The sequence below is a fragment of the Temnothorax nylanderi genome, unplaced genomic scaffold, assembly GCF_030848795.1.
Source record: "Temnothorax nylanderi isolate EJ_2023f unplaced genomic scaffold, tnyl_v1.0 TNYL_tig0180_pilon, whole genome shotgun sequence".
NCBI classification, from domain to species: Eukaryota; Metazoa; Arthropoda; class Insecta; order Hymenoptera; family Formicidae; genus Temnothorax; species Temnothorax nylanderi.
In genome coordinates, this window is record NW_027249242.1 from 1 (window position 1) to 18,669 (window position 18,669).

Sequence of the window (18,669 nt, forward strand, 5' to 3'; positions counted from 1 at the left end):
TATCCCAAGATTGGTTTTCCAGTTTTCTGAAATTGTAAACCTTGATTTGTTGTTCCTCTTAAATATCTAAGTACATGCTTCGCTGCGAGCCAATGTTGTCTTTTGGGATTTTGGTTGAATTGGCTCAGACAACTTACTGTATAAGCTAAATCGGGACGCGTTGCTACCAGCTAGAAAAATTAGATACATTAAGCTTCCGATTAAAGATTGATACTGTTGCCTACTTACTTCTGTATCCTCTGCTATACTTATCTCTTTTGATAAATCAAGCTTTGGTTCTAACGGGGGGGGGGGGGGGAGTTGCCTTTAATAAATATTATTATAGAAAGGCCGTAGCCGGATAAGAAGGGTCAATGTGCCCCTACACGGATCATGCTCATTTTTTTGCTCTTTGATTGCTATCAGTGTCACTTACAATTTAGTCAAATATTAGTTCTTAATATTGAACCGTTTTGCTGTAAAAAATAAAAATAAAAATTTCGAAAATAATTCATATCTTTTGATCGGTTTAACCGATTTTGATGAAATTTTAATATATTGTAGATATCATTGAGACACATTTGTGGAAAATTCGGGAAAGGTTTCTGATGACAGAAACATTGATTAAAAAAATAAATAAATGTTCTTGATTTTTTTTAGTTCCGATATCTTTCTTGTACAATTACGAAAACATTTTTCTAGAATCTTGGAGTAGTTTCCTATCAGACATAATTTTTTGGAATCAATAAAATGGGTAGGCGGTACTTTTAAAAAATAAACTATTTTTTTTTATTTTTTTTAAATATGATATGCTTTTGGTCGCCATATATTTTATGTAGAATTTTGGAATAGTATTCTACAACAAGTAATTTTTTCGAACCAATAAAATGGGTGGAAGGTACTTTAAAAAAACAAAATATTTTTTTTCAAAATTATCATAGCTTTTTGGTACCATCGCTATATTTTTGTTTAGAAAATTAAAGTTATTATATATAAAGTAACTTCTCCTAAAATGTGTAGTTCTTTATACTTTAGTATTAAAGACTATTACAACAGAAGCATAATAGCAATAAATAATGCAACTCGAAATTTATTATACAATGGATATGTATAGTATAATTGGAGGGTTAAAAGCCATAGCGGTGTAAGTCAAATTTTTTTAAATATTGACTCGTGTGCATAGATGCAATCTATACAATATATAAATTGCATCTATGCATACAAGACAATATTTTAAAAAATTTGACTTACACCACTATGGCTTTTACCCCTCCAATTGTCGAAGCTATATCGGCATATCGCACAGGAAATTAAAACAGTTTTGTTCTATTAAGCCCCTTGCACAATAGGCGATAGTGATAGCGATAGCGACAGCTATACCTTTGTCGGCAACTTTGTCGCTGTCGCTATCGTTATCGCTATCGCCTATTGTGCAAGGAGCTTTACTCTTTATTAGATCTTACTATTAATAATATAATGTAAATTATCTTTCTCGTAAGTTTTAAAATATTGGTAGCAAATATTTTTGTAACACTATACTTAAATACATATTTCGTAGAAAGTAGATTCTACGAAATATTTAAGTACACTTTTTTATTATGAAATTAAGTGAAAGGGTTGAATAAAGATTGATGTTTTGATGTTCTGCATCTTTAAATCTCAATTTTCTTATGTACACGCCCCGAAAGAAACGTGAGCTTTGAGAGATGTTAAGGAAACACAAATTCGATATAGTCAAGAACTTTTAGTTAATATATTTACCGCACAGTATGTTCTTTGGTGAATTATTAAGTCTTTCGATATATCATTAAATACGTAAGAGTTTCCATAAATCATAGATAAGAAATCACAAATATCAGGAATCACATAAATGATAAATCACATAAATTAGAAATCACATAATAGATAAACTTATTAACGGCCAATTCACTTTAAATCATGTCAAGTCATTCATGAAGAGTATTTATTTCAATGTCTTCAATTAAACCAAAATAACACCAATTCAATTTGAAAGTATCAAATTCCATGAAATCATTTCCATAAATTATGATATGATCCAAAATTAAGAATATCTCAAAGAAAGTTGAAGTGACCATTAATTCAAACAATTTCAACAACCATAAATGAAATTGTAATTCACAAGAAATAAATATATCTATACCTTAGCGATGGAATAATGCGTGACTCTAATTGATAGATTTATTCTAAAGAGAACGTAGAATTGAAAAAGTTAATGAGTGAATAATTCTAATTATCAATAAATTGCACGCTAATACGAAAGTTTTATTCAAAACTTTAATTATCGCAAATATTACCTTATAATCAAAGAATCAATGAATATGTATCAAGTAAACGCATTAATCCATAAGTTCAAACCAGACAATACAGAAATTTTAAAGAACATGTCACATATTGCAACTCAGCAACATATTATTCGCAATAATTCGAAATAAAAAGAGAAAGATCGCTCGAAGTCTAGTCGTTAAACAAATGAAATAACGTTCGCATTACGTTCACAAGATATTTACGATAAATTGAAGATCGTGTATTAAATAATACCGTATCGTTTCTAATTTCAATAGTTAATGCAATTTAGCATAGACCAAAATAATATTTACAACAGGTAGAGCTCTTTACTAGTAGAAGACAAAGTAAATTAACGCGTGGTTGCAACCGTATTATAATACTTTGAGTACTCAAATGCACGAGAAGGAAGCTTCTCTTGAGTGCTCCAATGCATGAGAAGGAAGCTTCTCCTTCCGGCCTCGTCGATAATATTGAAAAGGCTCGGGGATGGGATCGAAATGCCCTGAACATTTTAAGGGCTCACTTTGAGTGATCTCCATCCAAAAATAATAAAGGCTCCCGATAGTTCTTGGTCGGGGCTTCCACTTTTTGTGGAAGTATTCTCCGTACTGGAGGACTTGACCTCAATATAAGGAATAGTACAATATTAATTCACGGCCTCTTTATTTCCGTCGTCAATCCGTTTGGCTGTAATGGCGGACATCTCATGCAAACTGCGGATGCTTCTCCTGTAATGGCGGACATCTCATGCACACGGCGGATGTCTCTCCTCTCAGCTCGCCTCGTACACGCAGGCGTCTTTTAGCTTCTATATAAGCTTCTTCTTATTAATTAATTAATACCGAGAACAAATCTGCGAACCGGTAAACTAAATCAGTGAATCTGATTACTCAATTCGATTAAATCAAAAGGCAACGAATATGTGATTCGACACGCGTGACTAATCACGACAAGATACCGATACGTAATGGGCGAACGCTCGCTCGAGAACAATCTCGCTTCCGCAAAGAACCCGGAAGTCAGGTGGCGCTACATTGCCGCACGGCTGCACCGTTGCGTCGCTGCGCGCGCAATACTTTCTAGGTATGTCACTATGGGCCCGCATTGGTCCCGCTAGAGCTTTTTACGGACTCGACAACTACAACAGATGGCAGCACACCACTGTCTCTATATTAATACAGCGCGGTATTTCAAACATCTTATTATTTATATATTAATTTTTTTATAACTACAAATTCTCCTTTACAACCTGAATGGAACATTTAGTAAAGTATATGTTTTAATATAAGGTGACTTGGAGAGTATGATTCAAGCTCAGTAGCACAATCTAAACTACTCTTTTTTATTTTAGAGGGCCTTGAGCTATCTCTCTTTTCAGACGTTGGATAGGTTCTTTTTTCATGAGATTGTTTGCTAGGATGCAAGACGATTGGATGGACCTCTAGACGATTTCGATATATCTGACTATATCTTCTAATTTCCTCCTTAATAGTGGGTGTCTGTAGGTCACGATGTAGAGTCTCGTTTGTGAATGGTCGGCATCTAATTTCATACTAAATATTTTTCTATTTGTGTAAGCGGAGAAACATATTAATATTTTTACAATTTTACTTTTTTGATGTAAATTTACTTACATTTATATTTCCTTGGACACGTTTTCCATGCTTAAACCATTATTCGATGTCTTTAGTAATATAAAAAAATCTAAATGTTTTACTTAAGTAATATTAATATTGAAAAAAGAATTATTTAAATAAGCTATATGTACACAAACTTTTAGATTTGATTGCATGTGGGATATGTCGCCTGACAACATCTTATATTAAAAATTTAGAAAATTGTTAGAAATGATAAACAAAACAAGAGGAGGTCAATATTTCGAAGATAGTTTCTACTCTTAAAATGCTTTATGAGCAAAAATAAAAAACACGACACAAATATTTTTCGAAGTTCTACATGTGTGCACAGTTTAAAAAAAATCAGCGTGTGACACTTGGGTAGTGTTACTTGTTAGTGTGCGCGTTAAGATATTTATAGTTATTGACTTTAAAAACGATAAACCAATTGTGCCTTTAAGATATCTCATAACATGTTTAACTGCTTTCCAATGTAGTTCAGATGGATTATTCGAAAATCGAGCAAGTGTGTTCACGGCATACGACATGTCTGGCTTTGATATTAGTGCAACATAATTCAGACTACCCACAGCTTCTCGATAAGGAAATCTCTTCTCAATGACGTCCTTTATTCATTCAGCTCCGACAATTTGACAGAACAATCCATTGGTGATGTTGTTGTTTTACAATTCTCCATTCCAAATCGACACAGCATACGAGATATGTATCTTTGTTGATTAATGCAGATTGTCTTCTTCTCTCGATCACGATTGATTTCCATGCCAACATAACATGACGGCTCGTGACATGTAATTTCAAATTTTTTTCTTACAATTAGTGAGGAGATAAAAGCCTTTAATAACTTCTTGTTTCTGCATGCCATGAGTCCAACATACAGACATAGTATCATCCAGTCCTCCGTATTGGCATCTTTTATAAAAATACATGGGTCCGAATCCCATTGGGTCAGACCATGTTCCTCCATAAATTCTTGAAAATAAACGTTCCAATTTCTGGATGCCTGTTTGAGCCCTTAAAGACTAGGGCTGATGATTATGCCTGGATATATAAATATTCGGATATCCGGATATCCGAGATAGAATATTCGATTCAAGTGAAAATCCAAATATCCGGAACTTGTTCGGATCCGGATCTTGTTCGGATTCGGTTCTTGTTCGGATCCGAATTTGTTTGATGCCGTCTAGATTTCCGATTCAATTATTCGATCGTTAACCAGATCTTGGATTCAAATCTTATAAACGCGAGTTACCACAAACCGTAAATCTTAAACACGAGTTACCGTGAGATTTTTATTATTATTGAATTTATACCCTTACGGAGAAAACACTCAAATATTGAGTGTTTATACTCAAATTTGAGTGTTTTTTCCGTAAAGATAATAATTATTATACTAAACATAGAAATAATTCAGTTTGAACTACATTTTAACTGCGGCTTATTCAATAAGTTTCTATTTCTCAATTGATTATTGAATAGCTAAAGAAAGAATTATAGAGTATAGTTCAAATAAGTTTTTATTTCTCAACGAAAACATAATATACAAAGTTAAATGCAGTGCTTAAAAATAAACATGTTTTGCAGTTTTAAATAAATAAATTATTTATCAGAAAGTAAGTTCCGATTTTGAAAAAGGAAGACAAGAATATTGACATTGGCAGGATCAAGACAACATCTTTTTTGAGTTACAATGTTTCCACATGTAGAAAACACCCTTTTAGATCCGGCAGATGATGCTGGTATACTGAGATACTTTTTCGCGAGTGGAGCCAGTGCTGGAAACTTCTTCTCATGCATTTTCCACCATTCAAAGGGGTCCGCGTTATGATTTATCTGTGATTCTGCAATGTACCGTGCGAATTGGGCTTGTGCAGTATATCGATTTGGTTGCGTTTGAAAAAGAAAATCCAGAGCACTCTTTTCTGGCTTTTCAGTATCCTCTGCAGAATCGAGCCTATCGTTAAGCATCGTACGAACTGTAACTTTCACGGCCTCTTTTGCTTCTACTTCTTCGGCGCATAGATCTTTGTACCTCGGATCAAAGAATGAACCGATTTGTCGTGCAGTGAAAGTTGAATTTTCATTCCAATCCATATCGAACCGTGTACTGAGTTCCTGGCATACCACTTCTTTGAATTTGCTGAGCAAATCATCGTCCAATAAATTATGATTTAGATGATTCTCCAACAGTGAACGGACGATTGGACGAACTATCGAGAAGGGCGAATTATTAGCACATAGTACCGTAGTTACTACCTGTAAGGGCTTGAGCACATTGACAAAATTCTCCATAATATGCCATTCGTAATCTGAGATTTCCAGATTCTGAGCGACTTTTGGTTTGGTTACAGATCTGTTGGCGAGGACACTTTCCACGGGACGTCTATTCTTTAAGAGGCGTTCAAGCATATCGAATGTAGAGTTCCAACGAGTAGGAACGCTTTGTATCAACTTAAGCACAGGCATCTTGAGATTCTCTTGATTTGCTTTTAATGCTTCACACGCTATATTTGAATGACGGAAATGTTCGACCATTTTCTTTGCTTTTTGATAAAAAGTTACAATTTTTTTGATATCCAATCCTTTGGATATCGCAAGCTGCATTGTATGTGCTGCACATGTTGTCCCCTCATTCACTGTCAAATTTGGTAGAGCTTTGACAGCGTTTGTTATATTTATAGCGTTGTCCGTAACAACAATTGTAGTTTTTTCGTCAATCTTCCGAAATTCATGCAGAATTTCAAGTAATTTTGCATTTATATTAATGGTCGTATGGTGTTCTTCGACTTCCTCCGTTGTTAACGTGTAAGATTTTACTTCCCAATTGTCTGATAAGAATTGACCGACCACTGTTATGTATGCATCTTGAGTTTTTAAGCTCCAGAAGTCCGAAATGCACGTGACAGACGTGGCCTTGGACATCTCAAGCTTGATCTTCTCTTTCACATCGTCATACAGCAGATACAGTCTTTTTTTAAGGGTCTCCGAGCAAGGTATCTAAAATATAAAAGTAACATTTAAACATATTAGTATAGTACGTCCGAAATATGTGTACATATAGACTGTCTAAATTCAATGATATACAAATATAACTTTTATTTGAATATAATCTTGTTCAAGATAGGCGAAACAATTTTTATTAAAATAAAAATTTATTTTGCATTGAAAAATAAATAACGATTCCTTATTCGGAAAACTGCCAAACTCTGCTGTTAATGCTTTATTGTATTCTTACCTTTATGTGCCTGAGTTTTTTTTTTGGTCGATGTCCCTTTATTGATGCCAGTTTGCTTGGATGCTTTGGAAGGGATAGAGTTATTGATTCGTCACTAGAGGTTGACTCTTCATTGTCGTCATTAGAGCTTGAATTATTTGTTTTAGTAGCTCTTATTTTTCGTGTTTTTTTTAAATATTCTCCTCGGTCAGAGCCTGTATTTACATCTGATAACTTCTTGGCTAGCTTTAATGTTGTTTGTGCCGTTGCATAGTCGGCTGAAAAATATATCGTAATAAGCATCACCCGTAACAGTGAACAAAATAAAAATACATATGCTACATATAGAAAATGTCACAAAAAAAGTTAAAAATATAACATTTATACTCACGACATGCCATAAATAATTTCACAATAGGATGCTCCTCCCAAGTAGATTCAGATTGTTCCATATCTTTTACTGCCTTGTCATATCTCTTATTAGTTACGTAACAATTGGGCCATTTGGCTCTTTTTAAATCGCTGGTTAACCAAGTCTTGGGTATAATTTGAAGTCCATCCTTGAATTCAACAACAAAAAAGTTCTTTTTTTTCTTCTCGGCCATTCTGTGTGGAAAGAGGATGGAAAGATGGCTGTCAGATTTAACCGTAGGAATGTATAAGAGGGAAAACGGCAAACTTCTCATTTGCGTCTGGCAATTTAACATATTTTTTAACAATGTTTTTAAGTGGCCATGATTTCAAATCAGATAAGGAATGAACTGAATAAACATCAAGTAAGGAAGATGAACAGGGAACATTATACAGATCTTCCTTTTCCAAGAATTCACGACCAATAATGACAGGAACAATCTGTTTTGCGCAGTAAGCCACATTTTCTATACAGACAATTGCGCCACAACTTAAGCCACAACAGCTATCAGCGAGTGTCCCAGCTTTAAATGTTATTTCGTTGAACTTGATAACTTTATATTGTGAATTGTGACAATTTGGTGTAAGCGGACCATCGTAATGTAACAACAATAAATTACAATGTTTTGAAGCAGAATGTGACAAAGCAGTTGATGTGTGTAAGTTCTTTTCTTTTTCAATGCATCTCCGCACAACTTGTTCCAAAGGTTTTTCCGCTTTTCGTAGGTATTTTTTAAGTATCTGCATATAGTTGTCAAATTTAAACGCACTGAAGTTCTCGAGAGGTCCAAATCTTTTCACATCATCCACAAGATGACTTAAACAGTGAACATTATGTGAGACGTTTTTAACTCCGTACAGTTTTATAAATGTTTCAATAAAGAAACAAATGAGATGTTGCGCATAGCTTAAGTGTTCATGTAAACTCTCTGAAGACAAAATCCTTATAATGACGTGTAATGTCATAAAATGTACATATGTATTTTTCTTTAATACAGATTTAAATGCTAACGGACCCGTGTACAATAATATTTGTCTGTATTCTGTGGCTTTCCATAATTTTGTACAATCCAATCTTCGTGGTTTTCTTGCAAACTCTAGAGATATTGATGGCTTTAAATGAGTAATTAAACGTGTGGAAATTTCGTCCGCAGCTCTCTGTGGTAGTCGATATTGTAGTTTTCCATAAACCCATAAGTTCAATAATTTGCGCATTAATCCCAAAAAAACCAAGTGCATGGGGTCCAACGGAACATTTTTTACAGGTTTGAAATAAGGAATATTTAACAAACTACACGTTGTATTTGGTTTGTGATAACTATCGTCTACCTTTTGTATAAAGTCATCATCTGATCTAAGTGGTGCGTCAATTTGTGGGAAATATATCCGATTTCCTACATATTGTCCTTGCGTAGTACACTTTGTACAACTAGAATATCCATAATGTCCTTTGACACATAAAACGAATGATTTAGCTGGCGCATCACAAATTAAAGCTTCAATCCGATATGCTATCCGTTGACCGTTGATGTTAATTCCATTGTCGCATATTTCTGTAGCCTTATTGACAAAATCTTTTAAGAAATTATTGATATCCTCCGGTTTTTCATAGCCATGTTACAGCCCAATCATAAAAACGTTGTTATACGGAATAACTGATCCAAGTATAGGCCAAAACTGTTGTTGCGATGATTTTGTTAAAGGCAATCCATCAATGTTTATAGCTATTTTTAAGCAATCAATATTCTCTTTTACAGAAGATAATATTTGTCTTATTGGTTCCACTAAACCAAAATGATAATATGATCCTGGTACAACTGTACGGATGTGTTGTTGTCTTGGCGTTTTTAAAAGTGTTCATGCATCCGAAGAGAGTGTGGAAAAACAAGGATGTTTCTTCAACGTTAGTAGCAATGCTTTGAGAGCGGTATGTGTAATGTTATATTCTATAGCCCAGACTGCAAGATCGTCTTGAAAATCGCTATCACTTTCATTTTCAAATGGCAGATCGGTTAATTCATCGCAAGAAACGTTTAAAGATGATTGTTGTGAATCCGACTCTGATTGTCTGTTTGCATTTTCATATTGTACAAATATGTTTGCATTTTCCTGTTGTACAAAACTGACATTATTTTCACATTCTAAATCATTGTCAGTAAATATTATTGTAGAATTAATTCTGTCATTGTTCAAATTTGTTGTGAATTTACTATTATCACACGACAATGAAGTTCTATCAAACAAATTGTGACAAATAATATCTGCCTCCTGTGCAGCTATTCTTGTAAGGTGTCGCTTTGATACATACAAGATATCTTTTCTTTGACGTTTTTTATTTATTTCCATGTCAAGTATTATATCTGTACAATATGAAAAAATTTATGATTGCAGACCAAATAGTGTATTCCTACTTGTAATATTATATATTATTTACAAGGTAAGCCAGTAATCGTGGTACAAGCGGAAAGGTGTAATGATTCTTTATGAAAAAATAATTTTTAAATGTACAAATAAATTTTTTTGCAAGATGTTTTGTTTCAAAGAATATGTAGTTCCAAAATTAATATAATTTGACATGAACCTACAATTAATATGCCTCGTAAACTATTCATTTTTTGTACTTTTACGCATTGTGAGATGAATCAATTTATGTAAAAAAAAAAACAAGGGTTGCAATGGGGTCAGTTTTATCTTAAGTTAAACTTAATGGCTATAAAAATAAGTAAGTTATGTTAAGTTATATAAAAAATAAACGTAACGCGGTCGTCTTACAGATCGCTGTCGACACTCTTTCGACTTCCGTGGTTTTGGCTAGAGCGAAAGTGATGTCCCTCGTTGTTAAAGTGTAAATGACTGGGGTTTTCTTTTGACTTGGCTTAGGTGAGACTCGGTGGGCGTTCCCTTCGTAGAGCACATCGTACTTGTTGAACTGGCAAGTGTCGGTCGGCAGTGTTTTCCAATAAGTCATCGTCCCGTCTGCGTCGTAGCATTCGCCTTCCATGGCTGGACAGCGGGTGCCAGAGGGCAAGATCACTTCGTTCGTGGAGTGTTTTACGGGCAGTTCCATTCGCCGCGTGGTTATTTTTACCGTTGCCTGCACGAAGACGTTATTCCAGGTGCCGAGGGGGTCGCTGTATTGTGCTCTTTCACAGTTTTTGTTCATGGCTAATGATCCCGCCATGGTGATGGCCCGCGTGGTAGTGGCGTTTATTTTGATACCGGTTATGGTTCCGCTGATTCCTCCCAGATAAATAGTTCCGCTGTCCTGCATTTTGCGACAAGCGTCGGCTGAGATTTCGTGTATATACTCGTACTTTCCGCCCTGTACTGCCGAGTTGTAAGAGGACCACCCGCAGTATTGTATTTCGCGGTCAACTTCAATTCTGCATTGTATTCCGATGGTGTGGTCGAACTCGCTTAACTGTAGGAGCTGTATGTATGTTTCTTCGGTGATGGGTTCTAAGTCTTCTAGCTCGCAGTCTCCAATATCTGTCAGGGACAGTGTTGTCACATTTAGTCCTTTGCCTCCACAGTCGAATCCCAGCAGGCCATGTGCCGTGGTGCTGAGTGTGATCAGGATGATGGTCACTGTTATGGGCTCCATGGTTGTGTCAGGTGCGCTGCTCGAGCTGTACTGCGGCCGACGGTCGTTGCGTCGCTTTTACATACTAAATTCTTATCGCTATAAGAGGAGGGGGTACACTTATGGTGGGAATTCCTAGTTCCTAGCTATCTTTAGTTTATCTACGTGTACAATTCTAGACTTATTTCTTATCTGAAGCTTAACATTATTATTTCTTAAGGTTTCTACTATCTCGTAAGGGCCTACGTACTGGTCGTCTAGTTTCCCTTTATTTGGTTCTTTCAGGAGATATACAAAGTCACCTGTTTTAAATTTACTTGCATTAATTCGCTTATTGTAATAAGTTTTAGACCGTTCTTTAGCTTGGTTTAGATTAGTTTGAGCGATACTTTGAGTTTCTCGCAGCTTTTCGAATAATTGGGTAAGATATTCGGTATACGTTTCGTTCGGTTTATTCTCAAATGGCGGGTCGCTCGTCGGGATGCGCGCGGTCTTTCCGAAAACTAGCTCGTGAGGGGTGTACAGCGTGCCTTCGTGGACGCTGGTATTATAAGAAAAGGTAGCAAATTTCAAGTGGTCATCCCAATCGTTTTTATTAGACGTAAAGTGCTTTAAGTATTCCTACAGCACGTGGTGGGATCGTTCTACCGAGCCGTTCGATTGGGGTCTGTAGGCGGTAGTCTTATAAGTCGCTATTCGGAATTTTCTTGCAATGTTCCGCATTAACGCATTCAGAAAATGTGAACCTTGGTCGGTTAACCAGGCTCGTGGCGCGCCGTATACGCAGATAAATTCTTTTGCGAAAGCGTTGGCCACGTGGATGGCAGAGGCTTGTTTCAGGGGAATAGCTAAGGAGTATTTCGTGAGTAGGTCCTGGATCGTAAGGATATAGGAGTTTCCGGCATTCGTGGTTGTCAATGGTCCCATTATGTCCATTGATATTTTGTCGAACGCTGCCCCAGGAGTGTCAGTGAGGACCATGGGTTGTCGCGTCTTGACACCAACCAACTTTTTCAATTGGCAGTTTCGACAGCGGCGGATGAAGTCGTCTGTGTCTTGTTTTATTCCAAGCCAGTAATACGCTCCTTGAGTCGTTTATACGTTTTTGTTACCCCTTTGTGTCCTCCGATGGCAGAGGCGTGGAATTCCTTCAGGATCTCAGCTCTCTCAGATTTGGACGGCATCGAGATATAGTTTTTGCATATTTGGAAGGTGTCTCCTATTATTCGGCGTGTGGTTGCGAATGGCATGCCGTCGACTCCTCCTTTGCAGATGGACGGTTGGCAGTTCCAGTTCGGTGCAAACGTCAAGTAAGGACGCAATGGATTCCTTTATCTATTTCCTTTGTGTTTCTTCTGACTCTTGTGTTTTGACTGGAAGTGCGATTATCTTCGTTGCTCCCTTCGTTACCACTCTAAGTCGCCCGAGGGTCGAATCCACGATTACCGGCAATCTTCCCTGTTGTAACAACATTCGGCTGCCAGGGTCACATGGTTCCCCCTGCTGTGAGATGAACACAACTAGGTGGTCTTTTCGTGCCAGAAGTAGTCCCTTATTTCGGCTACTTGTGCCTTAGCTGGGTGCAAGTCGAAGGGCTCGTTCGAGTTATCGAAGAGTTCTGAAGCTGAGCTGTCGATATCGTTGGTCTCGTCGCTGTTCAGGGCTATCCCTTGATCCGAGTTCTCGTGTTCTTCATTGTCGTTATCGTTGTCTGACGCGTCCTCCTCGTTTGCGTCGGAATTATCGGGGATGAGGTTTTCTTCGTCTGCGTCGGGGTTGGTAATAAGATTTTCTTCATCTTCCACTGAATCGGGATTAGGAGAAGGGTTTCGTTGCCGCTTCGTGGGCGGTCTGGCAGAGAACAAGGAATCGTCGGAGTCGGAGTCCTGGCGGAGTGCAAGGGGAAGTGCTTGGCGGGTGACAGGATTGCCAAATGGTTCACCAATGCACTTTCGTTTGCCTTCTCCAAATGGCAAAAAGGCATAAGGGTGTCTTTTCGCTTTCTCATCTGCTGCGAATTGTTCCGGATCAAATCTTTCCGGGTCTGGGTATATCGAGGGATCTCGATGCAGCCCAAGCACCAGTATAACAATAGGAATCCCTTTGGGGACGCGGATGTTCACTATTGGCCTGATGCTAGGGCCTCTCGGCTCGCCCTTATATTTCCTGAGGGGGCGTATTTTAAGTACGAGTATCTGTTCAACGCCGTCGCCACGTAGTGGCGGCGCTTCGAATTAGCTCGGGGCTCTTCGCCCCACGATCTTCCGCGATTCCGGTAATATCTAGAGTGAAAACAACTTGCCTAGGCGTGGGTTTAAAGGCTCCAGTAGTGGATGTGTATAGTGTTGAGCTACTTGATTTAATTTTGCCTTGATTCTCTAGAGCGGTTTTATAAAGATTATTGATTTCAGCTTTATCGAATTTAGACCTCGTACTCATTCCTGCCCTCAAGAATCGACCTTTTCATTCCAGACAATCCCAACTTTTCATCTCTGTTACGTCCAAACTTCGGGATTCGCGGGAATTTATGGAAAGCGAAGGAAAAGCTAGCCAGAGGTGGGGATATGGGAGAACACAATACAGATACTTAGTGTTATCTCAAGTACACACACGGAGGCGTGTGCCTCGAGTTGAACGCACTTTTTCGATGGCTCCGCTTATGGGTTAACGTTTTTATGGGACGCTATGACGCCTACCGAGAGCGGTATGATCGTCGGTCCTGTTTCGGGTCATTGATTTTAATCCCTATTATCTAGGACACCTAGAATCGGACCATGTGCGATGTTAGATTAGATTTTTTTGTGGGAACTCTTGAATAATTGAAGCTTATAAAGCACTTTTTTGAGAAATTTTCCAGAATGTAAGATAAAAATTTATTTTTGTATACATATATATAGGAGATATTTGGTTTAAATAACATCGTAAATATAAACATACAATATGATAAATATCAACGACTATTCAACTATCATTTCGACGTCGTTTCAACGTCGAAGTAAGGTCGAAACTTGATTGAAATAATATACTTTATTTTATACTTTCTTAAGGTAAAAAATACTAAAAAATGAGGAGTGCAAACTGTTGGACTTACAAGAGTTCTTACACGTGGTCAAGATAACAGTTTATTATAATCAACGGTACATGTGTGTGTTCCCGAATTACAACGTGTGACCGCAGTCACGAGCGATCTCGACTCACAATGACTATTCGTGTTTGCGCTCCGGAGTCCGCGACGTGAGTGAGCTCCGCGCTTTGTCTCCTCACGATCGCCGAATCCTTCGATCATCATGCGAACACGCATCGGTCGCGTGCCGCTTCAGTGTATAGTTTCGCATATACACAACCTATTGAAATTATATATTTCTAACACAAACAATCTTGTTTTTCATCATTTTAATTTATTAAGCAGTAAAAACTTAGTTATATTATTACCATTGCACACACATTTATGTTTCACATTGTGTTTCATAGAACTAAACTATTATATACTATGCAATGAATATAATATACTAGATTCATTCAGGTTATACAATGAATTTTGACACGATTTACTACGGTTCGATACGGTAAAACGAGTTCGGTAATCTCCCGACGATCTGTCCTCGTGCAGTTTGGAACTGTAAGTGTCTCCAAGTACGTGGAGTCGCGATTTATATACGGTTCCAGAGATGGTTTGACGTGGGAAAATGTCTCGATTTTTGGTGATTCAGTTTGTTTTTCTCTCGGAACTTTTCGTCAGTTATCTCTCGTTTAGGAGATCGGCTTTTGAACAATGGCATAAGTAGGCAATGCCCGAGCACTATTAAATTTTTGAGTAGACACACCAAATAACACAGCTAAGTTTGTACAGCAGAGAATAAACACAAGTTGTCGTTGCATTGTTACAATGGGTGGTTTAACCTGTAGCAATCACTTTTATTTCTTTCTTACTGTGGTAAATATTTGCACCAATTATAAAATCAATTTAGAGATGCAGAAGTGCAAAGTTTTTTGATTTGTGTAGCAAATTTTCTGACTTTTGATATTATAGCGACTGCGAAGTGCGAAATGCGGTCGCGTTCTACGACTGCGAAGTGCAAAGAGCGGTTCTACTCTTTCTTTATTAATCCGACTTTCTAGAAGATTTTGCGGCAATGAGTTGTCAATTTTGAGCACAAGACAAAGGAATCGTGGCCGACAAAGGAGTTTGTCGGACGATTGAAGGATTTCGCGGATTGACGCTTTGTTACGTCACAGTTCGAATAAAAAGATGAGATTAGAGATGATGCCAACCACGATATAACATAGTTATTTTCTCCTTTTAGCACTACTACCTCGGCGTAGTGAAAAGAAGCCTCTCCTTTTATTGTTTCGGGGAAGTCTGCATACACCGACTATATCCGGGACTAGCGAGAGGTGTCGTTATTAGAATGGTACGTGGAAAGAATGGGGAGTAAATATCTTATTCTATAGGGTAATACGTACAGTTTATTAAGCAGAAAAAATTTGGAAACACCTTTATTTCCTTCTATTTCCTTTTATTTATTTCATATATTTATTTATTTGATAGCCGGGAACCGGCTGTTATTTACGGGAATTGAAGGAAAGTAATAATATGTAATTCGAGAGAATGTCCAAAAAGTAATAAACTATATTATTAAATTTTCTAGCTTTTTATAGTGTTTATTTTAAATAAGAAAAGTAAAGGGTTTCTTCTGGCAATAACTCGCACATTTCTCCCCATTCCACTGAAGTTATTTCGTGTCCACAGATGGTAGTGGAGGTGTGGAGGTGATCCATTCGGATTGGATATTTTCGTTATTGGGGTCAGATGAAATAATAATATCTAAATCTTTATATGCCTCCTGGAATCTCTTAAGTGATTCTAGTGCTTGATATCTGTGATTAAATGCATTGTTACAACATATCTTTAACGCACTGTTGCAGTCTTTAATCGCATTTTCGTATTCGCCCAGCCTTAAATGAGCGAAAGCTCGATCTCTGTAGATACGTGCTTTTTCAGCTTCGTCCTCTGTTAGTTCCATTGCGTTTGTGAAGTGCTTCAGACCAATTGCCTTTTTCAAACTCTTCGCAACCCTTAGCGTTCCATTCCAATGCACTTATAACTGACTTTATCAAAGTGGAATAAGTCTGTCGGATAACTTTCTTTTTGTTCTCTCTCGTGTCGCTCGAGTATTTTCAAACTTCTTCTACCCGCTCCACGATTGTCTGTGACACTTTCGCTTCCAGTGCCTCGATTGAAATCTTATCGAGGATCGAGGCAACCCCATGGCTCTTTGGGCCCCCCTTCCATGACCCGATAGTATACATCTTTGTAGCAGATGCACTCATCACTCTCACTGCGTTGGTCAAACTAGTACATCTCGATAGATATTCGGTGCATAATCAGCTACTGACAGATCACCGACGACGTTCCTTGGTATTGTAAGGGACACCATATTTCTTGTCTCCCAGTCTCTTTTAAAAGCGGCCAACCCTTAGCTCCACCTCTTTGTAACGTTTCCGGGATTTATCATTAACTGATTTGTTCTACATATAGTAACTGTATCCCGGTTCGCGTTCGATTCCACTAGCCAAACCGCTCCGCGGCCCTCTAATTGGACGACAAGTCACAGAAGATTTAAAAATAGGTTTGTTCACTTTTTATAAATAAGCAAATGTATTATAGTGTTAATTCTTATTAGAATTACTTCTCTTCATAAATAATAAGAAAATTGTAGATAACAAAACATTAATCTTCATTTACCTATCACTTGATTTTATATTAAGAAAAACTGTGTTTAAATATTTCTCTTATTATTATTATTATTTCTATATATATAAAACTAGCTGGTTACCCGGGCTTCGCCCGGGAGTCGTTTTTCTTCAAACGACTTTATTTGTCAGCAATTCAATTTATTTCTCGATTAACGAAAAAAATTCCTTTATCAGTTCGGATACCGATTCCCAAAAAGATCGGTAACGAAAAACTATACAGTTTATAGCACTCCCCGGGAAATTCTACCCCTGTTTTATATACAATTCTTTAAGATTCGGTCAATTATTTCCCGAAAAATTGAAAAAATTTCTGATACCGGTTTCCCAAAAAATCGGTAATGAAAAATTATACACTTTATGGCACTCCCCAGGAAATTCTACCCCTGTTTTATATACAATTCTTTAAGATTCGGTCAATTATTTCCCGAAAAATTGGAAAAATTTCGGATACCGGTTCCCAAAAAGATCGGTAGCGAAAAACTATACACTCTATAACACTCCCCGGAAAATTCTACCCCTATTTTATATACTTTTGGTAAAAATTCGGTCGAATAGTTTAAGAGTGTATAAAGAACATACATACATACATACATACATACAGACATTCTATTATCAATCTTCAATCTTTATACACTCTTAAACTATTCGACCGAATTTTTACCAAAAGTATATAAAATAGGGGTAGAATTTTCCGGGGAGTGTTATAGAGTGTATAGTTTTTCGTTACCGATCTTTTTGGGAACCGGTATCCGAAATTTTCTAATTTTTCGGGAAATAATTTACCGAATCTTAAAGAATTGTATATAAAACAGGTGTAGAATTTCCCGGGGAATGCTATACATTGTATAGTTTTTCGTTACCGATATTTTTTGGAACCGGTATCCGAAATTTTTTCAATTTTTCGGGAAATAATTGACCGAATCTTAAAGAATTGTATATAAAACAGGAGTAGAATTTCCCGGGGAGTGCCATAAAGTGTATAATTTTTCGTTATCGATTTTTTTGGAAACCGGTATCAGAAATTTTTCCAATTTTCCTGGAAATAATTGACCGAGTAAAAAAAGATTGGTTACGACATGTTTAATTCATGAACACTCCTTATGTTTGTCCACAATAAGGATATTGAAACATAAATGAAGTCGTTTAAAAAAAAACGACTCCCGGGCGAAGCCCGGGTAACCAGCTAGTTATTAAATATTTTTGTTAATAAAATATTTAGGGTAACTTCGGTATATACGCCGCACCTAAGGACAGTAAGGACAACTTAATTTATCAAGTACTATTTACTATGTTTAAGGCAAATAAATTATACCAATAAAAACTTTATATTGTCTACTACTATAAAAAAATTAGAAATATGAAATATTTATTCCTTGTACTTAACAAAAAGAACTTTTAGAAACTCTTACATTTTTGCCATATATCCCAGAGGAGTGGGTTATATGACATTCATGAGTGAAATATACGCCTTATAAAAAATTACAAATAATATTTATAAATAAGGCAATAAAATGTCATAATAAGTTATAAAATGTGTGTAAAAAGTTGATTAAGATGTAAGAATAATAAACAAATTATAAAACTAAAAAATTTAAAAAAAAAATAGAAGACCGATAGATGCATTAAAGATTATTGTTATACGATTCAAAAAAAGAAGGAAAAAGAACACATAGGAGATTTCGAGTTTTACAAAGTGTCTGTATTATGGCATAAATCCCGCATGCCGTATATCCTAAACAGGAGGGATATACAAAATATCAAGCTAAACAAAAAATACAAGAGCT

The 18,669-nt window shown here is 36.6% G+C and overlaps 1 protein-coding gene and 1 pseudogene across 1 annotated transcript; both read right to left on the minus strand.

Moving 5' to 3' along the window:
• Nucleotides 1-5,772: 5,772 nt before the first annotated feature.
• On the minus strand, nucleotides 5,773-7,739 carry LOC139778354 (E3 SUMO-protein ligase ZBED1-like; the record flags this gene model as incomplete). Its single annotated transcript, XM_071716257.1, has 3 exons — nucleotides 7,526-7,739; nucleotides 7,360-7,412; nucleotides 5,773-6,917 (listed from the first exon to the last, which is right to left on the minus strand). Coding segments are annotated over exons 1-3 (1,412 nt in total), but the record flags the coding sequence as incomplete, so codon positions are not given.
• Nucleotides 7,740-7,776: 37 nt separating this feature from the next.
• On the minus strand, nucleotides 7,777-11,149 carry LOC139778359 (uncharacterized; annotated as a pseudogene).
• Nucleotides 11,150-18,669: the final 7,520 nt, after the last annotated feature.